Here is a 24056-nt window from a genome sequence, read left to right as displayed (position 1 = left end):
CCTCATCAGAAAAGAGGGAAGGAGAGGGAAAGACGAAAGGATGTGGGTTTTAAGGGAGAGGGTAAGGAGTCATTCCAATCCCGGGAGCGGAAAGACTTACCTTAGGGGGCAAAAAGGACGGGTATACACTCACACACACACACTTATCCATCCACACATATACAGACACAAGCAGACATATTTAAAGACAAAGAGTTTGGGCAGAGATGTCAGTCGAGGCGGAAGTGCAGAGGCAAAGATGTTGTTGAATGACAGGTATGAGTGGCGGCAACTTGAAATTAGCGGAGATTGAGGCCTGGTGGGTAACGGGAAGAGAGGATATACTGAAGAGCAAGTTCCCATCTCCGGAGTTCGGATAGGTTGGTGTTGGTGGGAAGTATCCAGATAACCCGGACGGTGTAACACTGTGCCAAGATGTGCTGGCCGTGCACCAAGGCATGTTTAGCCACAGGGTGATCCTCATTACCAACAAACACTGTCTGCCTGTGTCCATTCGTGCGAATGGACAGTTTGTTGCTGGTCATTCCCACATAGAATGCATCACAGTGTAGGCAGGTCAGTTGGTAAATCACATGGGTGCTTTCACATGTGGCTCTGCCTTCGATCGTGTACACCTTCCGGGTTACAGGACTGGAGTAGGTGGTGGTGGGAGGGTGCATGGGACAGGTTTTACACCGGGGTCGGTTACAAGGATAGGAGCCAGAGGGTAGGTAAGGTGGTTTGGGGATTTCATAGGGATGAACTAACAGGTTACGAAGGTTAGGTGGATGGCGGGAAGACACTCGGTTATTTGCTTCTGTACCAGGTAGGGAGGGTAGTTAGGGGATGCGAAAGCTGTTGTCAGGTTGTTGGTGTAATGGTTCAGGGATTCCGGGCTGGAGCAGATTCGTTTGCCACAAAGACCTAGGCTGTAGGGAAGGGACCGTTTGATGTGGAATGGGTGGCAGCTGTCATAATGCAGGTACTGTTGCTTGTTGGTGGGTTTGATGTGGACGGACGTGTGAAGCTGGCCATTGGACAGATGGAGGTCAACGGCAAGGAAAGTGGCGTGGGATTTGGAGTAGGACCAGGTGAATCTGATGGAACCAAAGGAGTTGAGGTTGGAGAGGAAATTCTGGAGTTCTTCTTCACTGTGAGTCCAGATCATGAAGATGTCATCAATAAATCTGTACCAAACTTTGGGTTAGCAGGCCTGGGTAACCAAGAAGGCTTCCTCTAGGCGACCCATGAATAGGTTGGCGTACGAGGGGGCCATCCTGGTACCCATGGCTGTTCCCTTTGGGTTGGCAGGCCTGGGTAACCAAGAAGGCTTCCTCTAGGCGACCCATGAATAGGTTGGCATACGAGTGGGCCATCCTGGTACCCATGGCTGTTCCCTTTGGGTTGGCAGGCCTGGGTAACCAAGAAGGCTTCCTCTAGGCGACCCATGAATAGGTTGGCGTACGAGGGGGCCATCCTGGTACCCATGGCTGTTCCCTTTGGGTTGGCAGGCCTGGGTAACCAAGAAGGCTTCCTCTAGGCGACCCATGAATAGGTTGGCGTACGAGGGGGCCATCCTGGTACCCATGGCTGTTCCCTTTGGGTTGGCAGGCCTGGGTAACCAAGAAGGCTTCCTCTAGGCGACCCATGAATAGGTTGGCGTACGAGGGGGCCATCCTGGTACCCATGGCTATTCCCTTTGGGTTGGCAGGCCTGGCCTGGGTAACCAAGAAGGCTTCCTCTAGGCGACCCATGAATAGGTTGGCGTACGAGGGGGCCATCCTGGTACCCATGGCTGTTCCCTTTGGGTTGGCAGGCCTGGGTAACCAAGAAGGCTTCCTCTAGGCGACCCATGAATAGGTTGGCGTACGAGGGGGCCATCCTGGTACCCATGGCTGTTCACTTTGGGTTGGCAGGCCTGGGTAACCAAGAAGGCTTCCTCTATGCGACCCATGAATAGGTTGGCGTACGAGGGGGCCATCCTGGTACCCATGGCTGTTCCCTTTGGGTTGGCAGGCCTGGCCTGGGTAACCAAGAAGGCTTCCTCTAGGCGACCCATGAATAGGTTGGCGTACGAGGGGGCCATCCTGGTACCCATGGCTGTTCCCTTTGGGTTGGCAGGCCTGGATAACCAAGAAGGCTTCCTCTAGGCGACCCATGAATAGGTTGGCGTACGAGGGGGCCATCCTGGTACCCATGGCTGTTCCCTTTGGGTTGGCAGGCCTGGGTAACCAAGAAGGCTTCCTCTAGGCGACCCATGAATAGGTTGGCGTACGTGGGGGCCATCCTGGTACCCATAGCTGTTCCCTTTGGGTTGGCAGGCCTGGCCTGGGTAACCAAGAAGGCTTCCTCTAGGCGACCCATGAATAGGTTGGCGTACGAGGGGGCCATCCTGGTACCCATGGCTATTCCCTTTGGGTTGGCAGGCCTGGGTAACCAAGAAGGCTTCCTCTAGGCGACTCATGAATAGGTTGGCGTACGAGGGGGCCATCCTGGTACCAATGGCTGTTCACTTTGGGTTGGCAAGCCTGGGTAACCAAGAAGGCTTCCTCTAGGCGACCCATGAATAGGTTGGCGTACGAGGGGGCCATCCTGGTACCCATGGCTGTTCCCTTTGGTTTGGCAGGCCTGGGTAACCAAGAAGGCTTCCTCTAGGCGACCCATGAATAGGTTGGCGTACGAGGGGGCCATCCTGGTACCCATGGCTCTTCCGATTGGGTTGGCAGGCCTGGGTAACCAAGAAGGCTTCCTCTAGGCGACCCATGAATAGGTTGGCGTACGAGGGGGCATCCTGGTACCCATGGCTGTTCCCTTTGGGTTGGCAGGCCTGGGTAACCAAGAAGGCTTCCTCTAGGCGACCCATGAATAGTTGGCGTACGAGGGGGCCATCCTGGTACCCATGGCTGTTCCCTTTGGGTTGGCAGGCCTGGGTAACCAAGAAGGCTTCCTCTAGGCGACCCATGAATAGGTTGGCGTACGAGGGGGCCATCCTGGTACCCATGGCTGTTCCCTTTGGTTTGGCAGGCCTGGGTAACCAAGTAGGCTTCCTCTAGGCGACCCATGAATAGGTTGGCGTACGAGGGGGCCATCCTGGTACCCATGGCTGTTCCCATTGGGTTGGCAGGCCTGGGTAACCAAGAAGGCTTCCTCTAGGTGACCCATGAATAGGTTGGCGTACGAAGGGGCATCCTGGTACCCATGGCTGTTCCCTTTGGGTTGGCCGGCCTGGGTAACCAAGAAGGCTTCCTCTAGGCGACCCATGAATAGTTGGCGTACGAGGGGGCCATCCTGGTACCCATGGCTGTTCCCTTTGGGTTGGCAGGCCTGGGTAACCAAGAAGGCATCGTCTAGGCGACACATGAATAGGTTGGTGTACGAGGGGGCCATCCTGGTACCCATGGCTGTTCCCTTTGGGTTGGCAGGCCTGGGTAACCAAGAAGGCTTCCTCTAGGCGACCCATGAATAGGTTGGCGTACGAGGGGGCCATCCTGGTACCCATGGCTGTTCCCTTTGGGTTGGCAGGCCTGGGTAACCAAGAAGGCTTCCTCTAGGCGACCCATGAATAGGTTGGCGTACGAGGGGGCCATCCTGGTACCCATGGCTGTTACTTTGGGTTGGCAGGCCTGGGTAACCAAGAAGGCTTCCTCTAGGTGACCCATGAATAGGTTGGCGTACGAGGGGGCCATCCTGGTACCCATGGCTGTTCCCTTTGGGTTGGCAGGCCTGGGTAACCAAGAAGGCTTCCTCTAGGCGACCCATGAATAGGTTGGCGTACGAGGGGGCCACCCTGGTACCCATGGCTGTTCCCTTTGGGTCGGCAGGCCTGGGTAACCAAGAAGGCTTCCTCTAGGCGACCCATGAATAGGTTGGCGAACGAGGGGGCCATCCTGGTACCCATGGCTGTTCACTTTGGGTTGGCAGGCCTGGGTAACCAAGAAGGCTTCCTCTAGGCGACCCATGAATAGTTGGCGTACGAGGGGGCCATCCTGGTACCCATGGCTGTTCCCTTTGGGTTGGCAGGCCTGGGTAACCAAGAAGTCTTCCTCTAGGCGACCCATGAATAGGTTGGCGTACGAGGGGGCCATCCTGGTACCCATGGCTGTTCCCTTTGGGTTGGCAGGCCTGGCCTGGGTAACCAAGAAGGCTTCCTCTAGGCGACCCATGAATAGGTTGGCGTACGAGGGGGCCATCCTGGTACTCATGGCTGTTCCCGTTGGGTTGGCAGGCCTGGGTAACCAAGAAGGCTTCCTCTAGGCGACTCATGAATAGGTTGGCGTACGAGGGGGCCATCCTGGTACCCATGGCTGTTCACTTTGGGTTGGCAAGCCTGGGTAACCAAGAAGGCTTCCTCTAGTCGACCCATGAATAGGTTGGCGTACGAGGGGGCCATCCTGGTACCCATGGCTGTTCCCTTTGGTTTGGCAGGCCTGGGTAACCAAGAAGGCTTCCTCTAGGCGACCCATGAATAGGTTGGCGTACGAGGGGGCCATCCTGGTACCCATGGCTGTTCCCATTGGGTTGGCAGGCCTGGGTAACCAAGAAGGCTTCCTCTAGGCGACCCATGAATAGGTTGGCGTACGAGGGGGCATCCTGGTACCCATGGCTGTTCCATTTGGGTTGGCAGGCCTGGGTAACCAAGAAGGCTTCCTCTAGGCGACCCATGAATAGTTGGCGTACGAGGGGGCCATCCTGGTACCCATGGCTGTTCCCTTTGGGTTGGCAGGCCTGGCCTGGGTAACCAAGAAGGCTTCCTCTAGGCAACCCATGAATAGGTTGGCGTACGAGGGGGCCATCCTGGTACCCATGGCTGTTCCCTTTGGGTTGGCAGGCCTGGGTAACCAAGAAGGCTTCCTCTAGGCGACCCATGAATAGGTTGGCGTATGAGGGGGCCATCCTGGTACCCATGGCTGTTCCCTTTGGGTTGGCAGGCCTGGGTAACCAAGAAGGCTTCCTCTAGGCGACCCATGAATAGGTTGGCGTACGAGGCGGCCATCCTGGTACCCATGGCTGTTCCCTTTGGTTTGGCAGGCCTGGGTAACCAAGAAGGCTTCCTCTAGGCGACCCATGAATAGGTTGGCGTACGAGGGGGCCATCCTGGTACCCATGGCTGTTCCCATTGGGTTGGCAGGCCTGGGTAACCAAGAAGGCTTCCTCTAGGCGACCCATGAATAGGTTGGCGTACGAGGGGGCATCCTGGTACCCGTGGCTGTTCCCTTTGGGTTGGCAGGCCTGGGTAACCAAGAAGGCTTCCTCTAGGCGACCCATGAATAGTTGGCGTACGAGGGGGCCATCCTGGTACCCATGGCTGTTCCCTTTGGGTTGGCAGGCCTGGGTAACCAAGAAGGCTTCCTCTAGGCGACCCATGAATAGGTTGGCGTACGAGGGGGCCATCCTGGTACCCATGGCTGTTCCCTTTGGGTTGGCAGGCCTGGGTAACCAAGAAGGCTTCCTCTAGGCGACCCATGAATAGGTTGGCGTACGAGGGGGCCATCCTGGTACCCATGGCTGTTCCCTTTGGGTCGGCAGGCGACCCATGAATAGGTTGGCGTACGAGGGGGCCATCCTGGTACCCATGGCTGTTCACTTTGGGTTGGCAGGCCTGGGTAACCAAGAAGGCTTCCTCTAGGTGACCCATGAATAGGTTGGCGTACGAGGGGGCCATCCTGGTACCCATGGCTGTTCCCTTTGGGTTGGCAGGCCTGGGTAACCAAGAAGGCTTCCTCTAGGCGACCCATGAATAGGTTGGCGTACGAGGGGGCCATCCTGGTACCCATGGCTGTTCCCTTTGGGTTGGCAGGCCTGGGTAACCAAGAAGGCTTCCTCTAGGCGACCCATGAATAGGTTGGCGTACGAGGGGGCATCCTGGTACCCATGGCTGTTCCCTTTGGGTTGGCAGGCCTGGGTAACCAAGAAGGCTTCCTCTAGGCGACCCATGAATAGCTGGCGTACGAGGAGGCCATCCTGGTACCCATGGCTGTTCCCTTTGGGTTGGCAGGCCTGGGTAACCAAGAAGGCTTCCTCTAGGCGACCCATGAATAGGTTGGCGTACGAGGGGGCCATCCTGGTACCCATGGCTGTTCCCTTTGGGTTGGCAGGCCTGGCCTGGGTAACCAAGAAGGCTTCCTCTAGGCGACCCATGAATAGGTTGGCGTACGAGGGGGCCATCCTGGTACCCATGGCTGTTCCCTTTGGGTTGGCAGGCCTGGGTAACCAAGAAGGCTTCCTCTAGGTGACCCATGAATAGGTTGGCGTATATATCAACCAAACTTGCTACACACATGCCTTACTGCCAGGTAACAATCGCTGTGGGGGTAAGAACCACCTACCTTTCATGGTTCAGAAGAAATGATGTCATAAAAAATGAGATGCGTGAAAAACTACCCCATCATCCATGATATTTAAACGTATTTCTTCCGTGTTACTACCTGCATTCACAATAAATTTCAGAGGTAATATCCACAAACGCTGCTCATTGGACCTACACAAATATAGCATTGTACAACACATAGTTCAAGATGTTAACATGATAAACACTGTATCTGGGGGGAGAGTGGGGGGGGGGGGATGCTTCATCATACTTTAGGTTTTAATACATTTATTCTTTACTGTTAAGATACTCCTACATTCAAGTCAACTTAAGAAAATCACTGACTCGTGGCAGCACTTTTGACAGCTTCAACTGTGAAGAGCAAACAGCTGTAGGTGAAAACAGTAGCCATCTATAGATCTATGAAGAGGCATTGCCATAGAGATGTTTACAAAATCACATTGTGGACACATGAAGCAGCTGTGCCCAGTGTACAGAAACTATTCGTGATCATGTTTCTGAATTTGGATGTTGTACTTATACATTTGTACATTATGCATCTTTCTTTGAATGACTGTTTCATAATTTCAAAGGTGTTCTCATGAATACAAGGAACTGAAATTTTTTTGATACTTCATTACAAAAACAGTTTTTTTTCTTTCCTTATAGAAAACTGGCAAAATGAATACCAGAGCAATGCTGGGTTTGTCAGCTAGTCTTACACAAATTGGACTATTTAATATTTAAAGTATCTGTCAATAGCAGATATGGTTATGAGTCACTGACAAATTTACCTGATTGACAAATGACAAAAGTATGCAGCTTTTCTGGTAGACAATTAGAATATTATTCAGGTGGTGTGAGGAAAGACTAACTGTAGGTCATTATTCATTCATTTTCAAAATGAAACTTTTAGGTTGGACAGACAGTTACTTATCCTGAACTTCAAAACTGCGCACTCTCTCTACTGTTCTTCATGTTTGTAACTCAGTGTAAATGTGTCCTTTTACCAAAACTAGATTCAGAAAGTGATTGATTAGAGCCAAAATTTACACAATTAGCCAATAACCAAAAGAAGCAGGAAGTAAGGTGAGAGCTTCAACTTCCTGTTGTGGTTATCAGAGATCAAACATGATCATGTGTTGGATAAGTGGATGCATGTTTGTTTTACCAAAGAAATTTTTGTTTGCCTGTTTTCAAGCTCATGACACTTAAGAAACAGATAATAAAGCAGATAATGAACATTCACAAATTCATTAAGTTTACAATATTCCATAAAGTGGAGAAGTTTCTGTTTTCCTAAAAGAGAAATAAAAATTCTAAATGAGTTCTGTGAAAAGAAATAAAATAAAGATAGTGTTATAAAATGCAGAAGTTTGCCTAAAACTCAGTTTGTTCATACAGCATCTTGTTGTGGGATATACATACACAGACCAAGTAATTTATTAAAACAACAAATGATTTTAAACATAGTTGTTACAGAAATAGTTCTTACCATCAGATCTCTCTTGGTTCCGACAAGGTATCTCTGTGGATTGCCTGAATTTACCTTTGTTGCTTCCTTGAGCCATTCAGGGCTATGTGATAGTGACATGAGACTTGTCAAATCAAATACAATGACAATAGCTGAAACACAAGCAAAAGAGATGTAGTTCTGAAAAACCATTACAATTGGTTTATTTGATAAAATATGCGTATATTATCAAGTATTGTGTAAGCATTTCACTAATGTTATGTAACCTATTAATAGAAAAAAACAGCTTATATTTATTGACAATTAAAATAATTTAGTGCAAGCATTTTTTTCATTTCCCTCATTGCATACTACAGAATGTGGGAGAAATATTTCCCTCTGTCTAACAATATGACTGTTTTGTCCTGAGTTGTGTACCCATTTGATTAATAACACGATAGCAAAAAGGTGACAGAAGCTACAGGATCACTAGTAACATGCCTATTCTAAATAGAATCAGTGTGAAAACGCTTTTTCTATTAGTAGAATACTTCCGATTGTGAGGCTCTGAGTCAATAACTAAGCTGAATAAGACAAAAATGATAGAATGTTTAATACTGCACAGGAAAATTTAAAATCTATAACATAGTGACAGGTAAAAAAAGCTACAACAGAGACTGCTGTAGCCTACAACAATAAATAAACACTTTTACTATTACAGTATTTACTGGCCATTTAATATTAATACAGCTTAAATTGCTAGACTCTTGTATCTAGGAAAAATTGAAGTCAACAAGAAAAGAAACGTAGAAGTAACTGACACCTGAGGTTTCACAATTTTGGCATCTCTAATGGAGTGCAACTTGTGACACTTGGTAACAACAACAGCAAGTTCTATGTATTCCACATGACATAGGCTGTAGTTGCACAGACATCTAAGCAAATGTTTCTGAGCCTATCGCCTGTAGTCAGGCACAACTGGCAGAGTCGGAGGCCCAAGGCAGTACAGTTGGGTGGGACGACAAATCTGACGGAGTCTAGTGGAGAAGAGCAATGTCATACTTGGAGTCCAGTGGCAGCGGTAGAGAGAAGACAGCAGCTTAGTGTGGCTGGTGATAACCTGCATGGGTTGGCTGCATGAAGAGAACTAATGGAGGACATAGTGATAGACATCCCTGGGGTTGTGAAGCAGCTGAATGGGTTGAAAATAAATAAATCGCCAGGTCCTGATGGGATTCTAAGTCGGTTTTACAGAGAGTACTCTACTGCATTGGCTCCTTACTTAGCTTGCATTTATCGTAAATCTCTTGCCCAACGTAAAGTCCCGAACGACTGGAAAAAAAGCACAGGTGAAGGGAAGAAGGACAGAGCCTCAAAATTACAGACCAATATCCTTAACATTGGTTTGTTGCAGCATTCTCGAACATATTCTCAGTTCAAACATAATGAATTTCCTTGAGACAGAGAAGTTGCTGTCCATGCATCAGCACGGCTTTAGAAAGCATCGCTCCTGCGAAACGCAACTCGCTCTTTTTTCAAATGATATCTTGCGAACCATGGATGAACGGTATCAGACGAATGCCATATTCCTTGACTTCTGGAAAGCGTTTGACTCGGTGCCCCACTGCAGACTCCTAACTAAGGTACGAGCATATGGGATTGGTTCCCAAGTATGTGAGTGGCTCGAAGACATCTTAAGTAATAGAACCTAGTACGTGGTCCTCGATGGTGAGTGTTCATCTGGAGTGCCCCAGGGAAGTGCGGTAGGTTCGCTGTTGTTTTCTATCTACATAAATGATCTTTTGGATAGGGTGGATAGCAATGTACGCCTGTTTGCTGATGATGCTGTGGTGTACCCGAAGGTGTTGTCGTTGAGTGACTGTGGGAGGATACAAGATGACTTGGACAGGATTTGTGATTGGTGTAAAGAATGGCAGCTAACTCTAAATATAGATAAATGTAAATTAATGCAGATGAATAGGAAAAAGAATCCTGTAATGTTTGAATACTCCATTAGTAGTGTAGCGCTTGACACAGTCACGTCGATTAAATATTTGGGCGTAACATTGCAGAGCGATATGAGGTGGGACAAGCATGTAATGGCAGTTGTGGGGAAGGCAGATAGTCGTCTTCGGTTCATTGGTAGAATTTTGGGAAGTGTGGTTCATCTGTAAAGGAGACCGCTCATAAAACACTAATATGACCTATTCTTGAGTACTGCTTGAGCGTTTGGGATCCCTATCAGGTCAGATTGAGGGAGGACATAGAAGCAATTCAGAGGCAGGCTGCTAGATTTGTTACTGGTAGGTTTGATCATCACGTGAGTGTTATGGAAATGCTTCAGGAACTCGGGTGGGAGTCTCTAGAGGAAAGGAGGCGTTCTTCTCGTGAATTGCTACTGAGGAAATTTAGACAACCAGCATTTGAGGCTGACTGCAGTACCACTTTACTGCCGCCAAATTACATTTGGCGGAAAGACCATGAAGATAAGATAAGAGAGATTAGGGCTCGTACAGAGGCATACAAGCAGTCATTTTTCCCTTGATCTGTTTGGGAGTGGAACAGGGAGAGAAGATGCTAGTTGTGGTACGAGGTACCCTCCGCCACGCACCGTATGGTGGATTGCGGAGTATGTATGTAGATGTAGATGTAGATGTAGAACTTCCACCTCCCTGCAGCCAGTTGAATTGCAGATTTGATGACCGGCAGTCAAGTGGCATAGTTAATGCTGCTTGTGGTAGAGCTGCTAAATCTGTGCTGTGCATGGTACCTGCCACTGATGCATCTTCATCCATTAATGGCAAAGATATAAGATCTCACAACCCCAATGATGCTGGCTATGGCTGGAACTGATCATGTTGCATGTGGTTGATGCAGTCTGGAGTATGGAGGTACTATTATTGGTATGGCTGCTGGTAATTAGTGTGTACTGCTGTTTTCCATTGATGCTAGTGTTGCTTCATCTTCCACTGGGACTGGTTATGAATTGGTGCGACTGCTTCTGCCATCCACATCTGGACACATGAAAATCTCCCATGCTGCTGGAGCTGATGGGCTGGCTTCTAGGTCCAGTTGCAATAGCAATGGTGGTGGTTATCATGCTGTCGCTAGTAGGGACAATGACTTGTCAGGCATGGAAACCCTTTGACAACACATCTGGTGATGTGTCTCCAAACCATTGCTGCCTGGGTTTGTGCAGTGACCATCACTGTACCCTACAGCTTAATGACCATGCCCAGGGGACAAAGAGATTGACACCCAAACCTACTGTCAAAGAAAGTATCTTGATCTCAGAAGGTATGCTGGGGCTGAAATGCCATCACTGGTTGTCTATCACAAAGCTGGACTTCTCCATTAGTGGTTGTAGTACGATACATACTTAAAAATGTGGTCAATATTGTCTCCCAATTCTCCTCATACATGGTTTGGGCAATGTGTGTCTTGAACACTGAGGTGGTTATTCCTTGTTGTGGGTTGACTTTAAGTGATAGATATGTTGCAAGATGCCTAGTCTTTACTTGTTCCCATGAAACAACAGTTACCTTCTTTTCCTAATTTACCAATTGCCATCTTGTTCTCTCTTGATGTTATGGTCATGCTATGGAGTGCAATGCACTTAACCATTGACTTCATCTCCATTTGTAGTGGAGCAAGGGCTATAGGAGAGGTTCTACCTTTAAATAACTAACTTTGAAATCACAAAACACTGCTTCCATAATTCTTCTATATTCAAATAAGTTATCAGCTCACAACATCTCATAATTAACGAAGCTTTTTCGATAACATGTTCATTCATTATGCTTCACCAAAACCATGAGTTTGTATTTAAATCGAGATAGCATGGCATATAACAATATTCCTTTTTTGTGTGTGTGTGTGTGTGTGTGTGTGTGTGCGCTTGACCATTCTTGGCAGGTCCCTTTCTTCTTTGGAGTCCATAGCACTCTCAAAACATGATTGCAAAGTGCAAGTGAGCCCTTACTGGCCAGTCCACATTATACAGCTGTTGTCGCTTTCTGGGTTATGCCCGCATTTTTCTTCTCATATCTGCAAATAAATTCCAACAAACCTGGGAGCAGTAGGTGCTCTGCACTCTACTACCAATTAAAGCCACATTCTTCACATGCACATTTTTCATCGATCTAGTAAAACGAAAGTGAAATATGCTGTTATGCTTTGTAGCAACCTTTACCACTATAACATCCGTACCACATGTCCTACTGGGGCAATGGAAGGAGGTTGTAATGGAGCAAGTAGAAGGTCCTGTATGTCACTGAGAACAGAAAAGTTTGAAAAGTTTTGGGATGGGAATTGGGGCTCATTGTCCTAGACAGTGACATTAGGGAAGCCTTTTATTGCAAATATGTGGGCTTATGCCTGATTGGTGGCTTCTGCTGAGGTGAAGGACATTTGTCCCACACACGGGAGATATGAATAGGCATCCGTTACTACCATCCACATACGTAATAAATAAAGTGCCACAAAGTCTATGTGGACGTGGTCCCAGGGATCCTGTAGTGGTGGCCAGAAATGAAACTGCTGATACAATGCTGTCTGGAATATGATGCATACCTAACAGCCTTCAAACACCTTAATGATGTGTTGATTTATACTACGCCAATATACATACTGAGATGCAAGTTGTTTGCATCATGTTACACCCGAATGATCTTGATGGAGGACTACCAGCACCCCTGACTTCAAGACTTTCAGAATAATCACCCAGATGCCTTCTGCAGCTGCTAATAAAAGAAGTACTCCTCGGTTCATTTTAAGATGGTGGTGGCCACCCAATTCGGTGAAATCCCAAAAATGCAGTAAAAGGTGGCCTTTAGCCATCAAAGCTGTTAATGATATGACTGTTAGTAGAAAATTGGTTAAAGCTGGTGGTTGTTGGTCATCCATTTGCCAACAGACCATAGGGAGGCATAAAACACATTGTCTGGAACTGCTGGTAACTGGGATGAGGCATCTGCATAGACATGACAAGCTGTGAATATATATATGATCTCACAGTGGTAAGTACTGAGAGACAGTGACCAGCACTACAGACAATGGGCTGTGCATTTTGGGACGTGGCACTCGGGTGCAAATATTGCTAGCAGTGGCTTTTGGACTGGGACCAACTCAAATACTCTTCTGAAAACATTCTTGAGAAATTTTTGTCTACCACAGATAATAGAGAGAGCTTCCTCTTCAAACTGTGATTAATTTTGTTGGGCATGTGATAGAGTTTTAGATGCACACAGAATTGGATGTTCAAACACATTGTTTGTAATGTGACAATAATGTGTCAGTTCAATAATGGGAGGCATCTCTTGCTGGGATGGAGAGCATTCAGTGTAAAAATGGGTGGGGCATGGAGCTTACGCTAGACAGTGCTGGTGAGTGGAGAACACTTGCTTACATTCAGAAGTTCACCTACTTGGAGGGAAGGCGACTTTCCAGAGTCTGTTCAACAGTGCACTTATCGTAATAGCATTTGGAATTATTCATCTGTAATATTTTACAAGTATTGACTGATGTTCTTTCAGATTGATTGGTCCATACAGTTTCAGTAAGGCTTGTAGATGTGGTTCTACTGGTCTCTCACACTGTCTTATCCTATAATATGTCCAACATACTTTACTTCTGGCTGAAAAAATAAGCACTTTTGCAGGTTTCAATGGAGGCCTGTTTGCTCCAACAGTGTGAAAACTGGCTGGAGGCCTTCTTTATCAATTTCAGTTATATGATGTTCAAATAATTTGAGCAGTGGGATATATGTCTGCCAAAATTTCTCCATGAACCTTTGAAATTGCTGGGGCACTTGATACACCAAATGACCACCTACAGTACTAGTGTCATACAAATGATGTATTTCTGATAATGAAAGTCTGAGACTCTGTATCAAGGGGAAGCTTGAAGTATGCTTCAGAGATATCGAGCTTTGAGGTGTGACCAGAGACTTGATAGAATTCAGTGCAGAGTATTCTGGGCCATGTAGCAACTGAATACGTTCTGTAGAGATTATTTGATGGCATAAGATATAGGACAAGTGTCTCAACATATGATGAAAACCATTTTTGCATATCCTAAACCTTTCTGAAACAATAATGGAAGATTGTTAAAGATGTTGTTGATTTATTGGAAGGGAATGATTTCTGATATCATACAAATTGTGTCTATAATCATGAAAAGGAATTATTTAAGAGTCTATGCCAAATACATTTGGGACATACTTCAACATACAGTTGAAACAGTAACTAGTAGCCAGCATTGTGAAGGTGTCATGGAACCCATCCTGCATCTTGTGGACAATGCGGTAATGACCTTATAGTCCATCTTGTGGTTTTGTAACATATGGCAATGCAGTCCATGTGACCACAAACTACTAAAACAACCGTGCGATGGGGGCTGAGGTGGCATAAACACTCTGGGCAGGAGGGAAGATCTTTTCAAAGCTGGCGAGCCAGGCCAACTACCTGGTGGATGGCGATGGCAGTTGTAGTTTGAGTTGTGAAGGCTACACCTATCCAATAAAATGTCGAACACTGCATTGTCTGTGTTATTTCAAATGATTGTGTAATGGCTAGGACTTCTTCCAAAGTAGCATGTGTTAACTTCAGAGTGTTGATCTGAACTTGATGACCTGATGCATCTTGAACTCATCTATTTTGTATGAGTCGAGCACAATCCTCTGCTGTACAAGTGAATTACAGTGTTGACTAATGCCTTGGAGTTTTATGGTACATTGTATGTATGTCTGCCCTCACTGTTTAGCACAGTGAAAGAAACACAGTCATTCTGATACTATATACACTTGGTGGTCATAATATTGGGCCAGTTTATCCAAGAGCTCAACCAGGTGAAGGCTAAAGGCCCTTGCAGAAGAGTAACCTTCTGTACCTTCTGAAACACTTTGAGGAAGTAATCCTGGCATCAAACAGTGCCAGTAACTTGTGAGACGATGGAGCAGATGTGCTGCATATGAACACCATTCCTTGTGGTCATTGTTGGACACAGGAAATGGGGCACTGTGGGCTACACAGGCCAGCCATCTTGGAGTGAAACAAAAGTTGCTTAATACGATGCATTTTTTGCTGTTGGATTTGCTACTGCTGGTACTTCTGCAGCTAATATCATTTTGCATGTAGTTTCAGTTATTTTTGCTGTTGTTTGAATGAGTTTAAGAAATGTCACCTCCATCTTTGACACACTACCTTGTCCTAATGAACTGGCTATATCTAGATACTGCTCTACACAAATAATATTTATGGTAACTGATATTGTAGTTGTCTTGCACACATAATGTATTTTTGCCATTTGTTGTAACTTATAGCAATAAATAGCTTAGTTACTTTTACAATTACAGTATATATTGGCCATTAAATATTAGTACAACTTAAACTGCAGGGTACTTGTATCAACAAGAAAATAACCAAAGTAGAAGGAACTGATACTGGAACTTCCAGAAGTTCAGCATCTATCACAGGATGTAATCAGTCATACCTGACAAGTTCAGAGTTTTCCACATGACATAGGCCACTGCAGCATAAACATCCAGAGAAAATGTTCCCAAGCATATCACCTCCAGTCAAGCATAACTGAAAGAGCTAAGGCCCATCGCAGTACAGCACTGAGGAGTGATGAATTTGGCAGAAACTGGCAGAGTGGAGTGATGTACTAAGAGTTTGGTGACAATGGCAGTGGCAGTGGTAATGAGAAGATAGTGGCTTAGTGTATCTGGTGATGATCTGTTTGACATGGCTTCTGGAAGAGCTCACTTCTGCTTGCACTGTGATGTGATATATTGCATATTCATAGTTCCTCAGGTGGGCCAGTTGCATGGCCGGCAGTCAAGTGGCATAGTAACGGCCGGTTGTGGTGGAACTGCTAAACCTGCACTGTACATGGACTTTGCCAGGGCTGCATTTTCTTCCATCAATAGCGAAGGTGTAAGACAGACAGGATGAATGTATGTCTGGATTTGATAATGCAATAGCAATAATTTCTTTTTCTAACACTGCATGATCTGGAATTTGGTACTAACCTATAAAGAACTGGACCACTAATTCTGGGAGGGAAAACAAATGGAATTAAGGTAAACTATCCGGGTTTTGCCGACAATTTTGCAATGTATTTAGGAAATGTGACAGATGAAATTACTCGAGTCTTCTGGAAAGAATAGCAAATAAAACTGGTCTCACAAATTCAGCTGAAAAAACCAAAAGTCCATGACAAATACGAAAAATGCACCAAAATACACAGAAACACAAACAGGTAAAATAGGATGAGCTAGTAAATTTAAATATCTTGGAGAAAATATACAACAGAAAGGACTAGAAAACTTTACATTAGCTGCAACAATTAGTAAGATCAAATGAGCAAACAGTTTGACACACCTGGAGAATCAAAATTAAAATACTATACCACAGTAGTAAGACCAGAATTTATATGCACATAAATGCTTAAAAATGAACTATAAGCTGAACAGAAACTGGAAGGATAGATTAATGGAAAAATAATGGATGCAATACAAAATATAGATGTTGGGAAATTAGAAGTAATAAGAAGGCATATAAAAATACAGAGAAAATTTGAGAAATAATGGCAAAGCATAAATCTGTATTGTTTAGGAAAGTTGGAAGGAGTATATAGAATGTCTATACAAGGGAGATGCACTTGACGGAAATTTATAGAAATGAAGAGGATGTAGATGAAGATGAGATGGGAGATATGATACTGCATGAAGAATCTGACAGAGCACTGAAAGACCTAAGTCGAAACAAGGCTCTGGGAACAGACAACATTCTGATAGAACTATAGATAGCCTTGGGAGAGCCAACCATGACAAAACTCTTCCATCTGATGAGCAACATGAATGAGACAGGTGAAATACCCTCAGACTTCAAGAAGAATATAATAATTCCAATTCCAAAGAAATCAGGTGTTGACAGATGTGAAAATTACCCAACTATCAGTTTAGTAAGTCTTGGTTACAAAATACTACCACTAATTCTTTAGACAAATGGAAAAACTGGTAGAAGCTGACCTAGGGGAAGATCAGTTTGGATTCTGGAGAAATGTAGGAACACGTGAGGCAATACTAATCCTACGACTCCTCGTAGAAGATAGGTTAACGAGAGGCAAACTAACATTTATAGCATTTGTAGACTTAGAAAAAACTTTTGACAATGTTGACTGGAATACTCTCATTCAAATTCTGAAAGTGGCAGGGGTAAAATACAGGGGGTGAAAAGCTATTTACAACTTGTACAGCAACCAGACAGCAGTTATAAGAGTCAAGGGGTATGAAAGGGAAGCAGTGGTTGAGAAGGGAGTGAGACAGGGTTGTAGCCTGTCCCCGATACTATTCAATCTGTATATTGAGCAAGCAGTAAAGGAAACAAAAGAAAAATTTGGAGTAGGAATTAAAATCCATGGAGAAGAAATAAAAACTTTAAAGTTTGCCAGTGACATTGTAATTCTGTCAGAGATAGCAAAGGACCTGTAAGAGCAGCTGAATGAAATGGACAGTGTCTCAAAAGGAGGATATAATACGAACATCAACAAAAGCAAAATGAAATTAATGAAATGTTGTCGAATTCAATCAGGCGATACTGAGGGAATTAGATTAGGAAATGAGACACTTAAAGTAGTAAATGAGTTTTGCTATTTGGGCAGCAAAATAACTGATGATGGTTGAAGTAGAGAGGATATAAATGTAGACTGGCTATGGCAAGGAAAGCATTTCTGAAGTAGAGAAATTTCTTAACATCAAATATAGATTTAAGTGTCAGGAAGTCTTTCCTGAAAGTATTTGTATGGCATGTAGCCATATATTGAAGTGAAACATGGGCGATAAACAGTTTAGACAAGAAGAGAATAGAAGCTTATGAAATGTAGTGCTACAGAAGAATGCTGAAGATTAGATGGGTAGAGCAAATAACTAATGAGGAGGTATTGAACAGAATTGGAGAGAAGAGAAATTTGTGGCACAACTTGACTAGCAGAAGGGATCGGTTGGTAGGGCATATTCTGAGGCATAAAGGGATCACCAATTTAATATTGGAAGGAAGCATGGAGGGTAAAAATCGTAAAGGGAGACCAAGAGATGAAAACAATAAGCAGATTCAGAAGCATGTAGATTGCAGTAGTTACTCGGAGAGAAAGAGGCTTGCACAGGATAGAGTAGCTTGAAGAGCTGCATCAAACCAGCCTTTGGACTGAAGATCACAACAACAACAACAACAACAGACACCTCTACTGAATGGATTAGAACAGGCTAATGAAACAAATATTCCTATTTTTCTGGAGAAAAAAAACTGACAATATATCAATGATCACAGAAATAAGAAAATAACTAGAAAAGAAACTACATTAAAGAATTGTAAATAGTAGAAAGGAACTGTTATGAGAATAAAATACTAAATTTAGAAGGCTTTCAAGTCAGAAGAAATAATAAATTAGAACACACATAAGAAAGGAAAAGACAACATGAAGAGAAAAAAGAAGAGGAATTGAAGTTGTTACATTATCTTAGTTGGTCAAGATATACTTCCATGACTATGCCCTACCTCTACGAGCACCAAAGTCACTAAAATTTGTATTCACATGGGAAAAAATTATCCTCTGCATAAATATATTATATTGCTGAGTATTACTAAGATAAAACAATAATGCAGTAACCTAAGATTAACACATCCAGTGTTCAAGTATTACTTCCCTCCACCTTACACTTCATATGACCCTCTCGGAAATCTGTGTAAATATTAATGAAAATATCAATTTTTGAAAATATATGAAATTCTATAGATAAATAACTACTCATCAAGTGCCGGCAGGAGAGATACTTGAAAAAGTTAAGGAAATATGCAAGCTTTTGGAGCCAGTGGCTCCCTCTTCTGGCAGAGGAGTTGATGGGGGAAAATAATAATGTATGGAAAGTTCTGGTTGAGAATAATGAATTATTTAGGAATAAAAGTGGCGACCCACCTAAAGGCAGAAGCACTGCGTTGTCTCAACAGATACACACACACACACACACACACACACACACACACACACAAAAGGTATACAGGTTTACTTTGTTAGCTTTTGGAATGGAATTCCTTTCTCAAGCTCCAGGAGAAACCTGCACACACACACAATTTGGTGGGGTGTGGGGGGACAGCAAGTTACCTTAGGTTTAGGCCAGGGAGGTTGCGGGAGCAAAGGATGTGCCCAATATGTGTCAGCTAGTTGTGTGCTGCCATCTCACGGTCTAGTCTATGAAAGCAAACACAGCCGTCTACCTCATGCCTCCTCTACCTGCACCCCTAGCTAGCCCATGGACAGCTCCCAACTCTCTCAACCCCCTCCTCACTTCCCCCACCCCCTCCCTGCCCCCCACCTCTCTCACCCCACCCTCACCTCAGCACACTCACCGTGGGCCAGGAAAGAGCTGGCAGCCAAATGAGCACAATGTAGGGAGACAGGTGTGTGTGTGTGTGTGTGTGTGTGTGTGTGTGTGTGCATATTTCTCCTACAACTCAAGAAAGGTATTCCATTTCGAAAGCTAGCAAAGTAAAGCTCTGTATCTTTTGTGTGTGCATCTATCAATGACTCAGCATGTCTGCCTTCAGGTGAAGGGGAAGAAAGATGTATGAAAGAAAAGGACTGGTGAGGTTAGGGAATGGAGAGTGTTGTGGAAAAGTCAGCAAGGACCCCCACGTCAAGGGAGACTTACTGCCCAGGATGAGAAGGAAAGACTGATTGATGGGGACTGCACCAGATGAGATTTGAAAACCTGAGAGCTTATAGGTGGAAGATAGGGTAATAACATAACAGAGATTACTGACAGAACAGTGTGCAAGATTTAATTGGACCAGAAGGCTAAGTGCATTATATGGGGTAGACATATGAGGTGACAGGTGCACTAAACAATTGACATGTCAAAAAATGAAAGATATAGAAAACTAAAAGGGCACAAAGAAAGGAATAGTTACCCCCAGTGGGAACTGATGGTTCAGCATGTATGTGGTTCTTGCCATCCACATGGCCTTAATTTACATTAATTTCTTCAGTCTCAGCATTTCTTTTCAGTAACTATTTCCTTCCTCACTCAGTTTTAGTTTTCTATACCTTTAGTTTTCTGACTTGTAGTTTCCCCATCCTCACATTTCTACCGAGAGTAATGCACTTAGCTTTCCGCTCTTGGTAAACCCTGACAGTGTTTTGTACACTATTTTCCATCATTAAGCCCCCAGGTTTTCAAATCTCATCTGGTGCATCTTCAACAATCAGGCTTTCCTTCTCATCCCATCCAGTAAGTCTCCCTTCAACTGGAGTTGTGGGTGATCTTTCCAATTTTCCTTCACTCCTCTTCCGTAATCTCTGACCCTTCTGCCAGAAGGGACCACTGCCTTCAAAAACTTGTGCATTTCCTTAATTTTCTGATGTGTGTTTTCTCTTGCCGCCACTTGGTGAGCAGATTTTTTATTTATCCAGTTACGTTATGTATATATGAAATATTATACCTTGGACTTCACATTGGAGCTTTGGCCCCTCATTTTATAACTTGATGAGATTATTTTGAGGTTAAGGAAAAGAGATTTTCTTGTCTTATTAAAACTTACTTGGATTCACTGCTCCATCTTTGAAAGAAGTGCAGTTTATTACACACAAGTTAAAATAAATGTAGTGTTGAAATACAGAATTATGATAGACGTGCCTCACAAAAACGGTATTTCTAGATCAACAGAACTGATCTTCGGAAATACAGAGAAAAAATTACTGTTTTGACACTATCAGAGGGAGCAATGAAATAAATGTGTTTAGTTAATGAAGGTATGCAATTGTTTCTTTGCACAAGAGACTGCATATTTTAATATAACTTTCACAAATGCACTCTTGTGATAAGAGATTGAATGACTTGTAGAAGACTAAAGGCAATGTTTATTTCGACAGTGGCCATCTAAATGCTTCCAGGAATGGAATAGCCAAAATACTTCTTAATGCAATGTGAGATCGAGTGGCTCATTTCTTTTCTGGGTAATCATTCCTTAAATTAAAAGGGAACTAGAAGAGGTAGAACTGGATAAAGAAGAGACCCACCAACTTTCAATGCCAAATAGACAATTTTTGTTTTTGCTTTAAAAAATCTTGCTTTATGAATGTTTAAGAATCCTTTCCACAGGAGAAGAGGGAAAGTAGGAAATAAAAACAGGAATAAAAGTATGGCAACAAATGCTGGAGGCAAGCTAAAATTGTCCCACATTCTTGATTAGGAAATACATACTGTACAAAAAAGCATTTGGAAGAAACAATGAGGAAACCCATGAAAACTACTACCACCAAACTATGGGATTCTTCAAAATTAGAGCAAAATATATCCTCTATGTCTGTGAGAAGCCTGAATTTCTGCTCTTAGCACATCAGCACTTCTAACAGATTTGGTGCATGTCTGTAGCTACTGACATAGTGTTTGGCACTTCTTCTGTTCTTCCTTCTCTCATCCATACATGTCAGCCTTTCATCTATTTACTACATTTCAACATATATCTACCTTTGCCTTACTTCCACGAATAAAAATTAACAAAAAATTGCAATATACATACTCTGAAAGTAACACAAGGAACATGCCATGGTTTCATAATAATGTACAGTAACAAACAGATTTTTTAAAAATGAAAATACTGATTGTCAGAATTGCTCCAGCTTCAACCTACAGGTCATGCTTGAAATGAGCCAATGGTTTGTATAATTCTGCATCATTATTAACATAAAGGGCATGGCAGAAGACATTTTTATTGTATGATACATTAGGGCTTCTTTCTATTCCATTCACAGATGAAAAGTAGAAATAGTTATTGTTGCAGTACTTCTATGCAGTTAGATTTTACATTACATAAATCATATTCCACAAATTCAATGAAATGATTCTCTGGATGTGGACAACAGAAATACGTATTTCATTTAAGTGCAATATAACAGAACGACTTTGATTTATGAGGTGACACCAGTATATGTATAGGTCAAACAGAGAGCTCAGTTCTGCCTGCTTTGCACTTTGAAATCTCTCTCTCTGTGCTAAGTGCAAAATAGGCAGCTACAGTACTTCTATACATTCACTCAATACTGTCCTATAGTACAATATGCAATATGACTAGCAATGCGATGGAGATGCTGACACCTGGGAATATCCCACAAGAAGGTGTCATAAATGTGCCAAAATTAGTCTATCATGCATATTAATGTAAATATAATGTGAATGAGACTGTTCTATAATAAAATTATAATGTAATTTTCACTGGAATTTAATACCTAGTTTGTATTACTTTCCATTCATACATTCTTATTTTATCTCATAGACCTGAGAGGATTCAGGAATTGTGTGTGTTGAATTTTGTGGTGAAACCTTTTTAGTATCATTCTAAGTGACTGGTAGACAGTCCCCACAAAATTCTAGTTAAAACAATGGAAAATCCATGTTGGAATGTCAACAATGTGGTCAGAAATAATGGTAGTGTGTGTGTGTGTGTGTGTGTGTGTGTGAGCTTACTTGTGTGAATGTGTATGCAATTTTTTTTTTTTTTTTTTTTTTTTTTTTTTTTTTTTTTTTTTTTTTTGCCGAAAGCTTATATATAACAGTCTCTTCATCATGTCTACCTGCAACTCAAAAAGCTAGTTCTTTATATTTTCCCCTTTTCCATCATGGAAATGTTGGCATTAGTATGTCATTCTCAAGTATAGACTCAACATACGTTCTGGGTCTTCTGTTAGTTTCGTGTGGTTTAAAACATCCTGGCTTTAAATGTTGCCATCATAGTTTTCAGCAAGGTGACATTAGTGTAATATTACAAAATACCTTTGTCTTTTGAGAAAATGTCACGTTGTGAATTGTGTTTTATTCATCTCATGACGTACACTTGCAATCCATTTGGTTTGCGTACAGGAGACATGTCAAAAATTTATAAAACAATTATAATGATTTTTACATTAATAAATAATAGCACTAAAATAAATAATGACACTATAAGGATAACACATTGTACCCAGCTCAAATTTCCAGTTTGTCACGCATGAATTCATCCACTGAGTAATAACACTTCAGTGTCAGTAACTCATATAGCTTTCTTTTAAGTGAACCTAAATTCATCTGAATCAACTTGTTCCCTTTTAATTTATTGCAAATTTTCATTCCCATGTATTGAGGTCCCAGGGTATATAGTCTGAGGCGGTGGGTGGGGAGCATAAAATTTTCTTTGTTTCTGGTATCATGTGAATGGACAAAATGGTTTCCCTCAAATAATTGATGTCTGGTGTACAAAAATATAATAATCTCATATATGTATAAGGATGGCAGAGTTAATATTTTAAGTTTTCTAAATAATGGTTGACATGGTTCTTTGTGATTTGCAGTGCACATATTTCATACAATTTTTTTCTGTATTTTTAATATCCGCACTATGTTTGTCGAGTTACCCCCAAAAAAAGTACCGTACCTAATAATGGATTTCAAGTAGCTTCTATATGCTACTTTTTGTGTGTCCATGTCAGTTGTAGTTGACAATATTTGCATTGCAAATGCAAAGCTACTCAGTTTGTTTGCCAGGTATTCAATGCGTGCCTGCCAGCTCAAATTTTTATCTACATTTAAACCGAAGAATTTGACTGAGTCAACTTCTATTGTACCTTGGTTGTTTGTGTTCAATCTTAATCTGCTCACATTTTGACTGTTTGGTTCTGAACTGCATCACATGAGTCTTAGACATGTTTAGATTCAACCCATTTACCTGAAACCAGGTTCCTAAAGTACCGAGGGTACTGATCACAGATATGGGAATTTTTTCCGAGTCCTGATCTTCAACTAAGACAGAAGTATCATCTGCGAACAGAACTGATGGGGAGCTGATATTTAATGGTAAGTCATTAACATAAAAGAGAAATAGGACTGGGCCTAATATGGAGCCTTGTGGAATACCCTGAGATATTTTTTTCCAGTCAGAAAAATAATACCGGTATGTACCATTTGAAAAAATGTTAACTCTTTGCTTTCTGGTGGATAAGTAGGAATTAAGCCATTGTAGGCACTGCCGCTAATGCTATACTTCTCAAGTTTGTAAACAAGCAATGCACGGTTTACGGAATCAAATGCCTTTGTGAGGTTGCAGAAAATTCCTGCCACCTTATTTCTTTTGTCTAATGATGTACTTATTTTCTCAGTGAAACTGTTTACTGCTGAAAACCAAATTGATTGTTTAGAATAACAGAATATTTTGCAAAGAAGTTTTGGATTTGTGCAACAGCAAGTTTTTCAAATATTTTAGATAGGACTGAGAGAATCGAGATAGG

General features: G+C 43.2%; 1 protein-coding gene across 1 annotated transcript in view; it reads right to left on the bottom strand.

Moving 5' to 3' along the window:
* The window catches only part of LOC126252931 (ras-related protein Rab-34-like), a 99244-nt gene that overhangs the window by 25202 nt on the left and 49986 nt on the right, over positions 1-24056 (bottom strand). The window contains exon 5 of the mRNA XM_049953926.1: positions 7782-7912. Within this exon, the coding sequence (XP_049809883.1) occupies positions 7782-7912 (131 nt within the window). The remainder of the gene's footprint in view (positions 1-7781; positions 7913-24056) is intronic.

The sequence above is a fragment of the Schistocerca nitens genome, chromosome 4 (genome assembly GCF_023898315.1).
Source record: "Schistocerca nitens isolate TAMUIC-IGC-003100 chromosome 4, iqSchNite1.1, whole genome shotgun sequence".
Taxonomy (NCBI): domain Eukaryota; kingdom Metazoa; phylum Arthropoda; class Insecta; order Orthoptera; family Acrididae; genus Schistocerca; species Schistocerca nitens.
The sequence above is the reverse complement of the archived record's forward strand: the minus strand, read 5'-3'. Positions and strand labels throughout refer to the sequence as shown.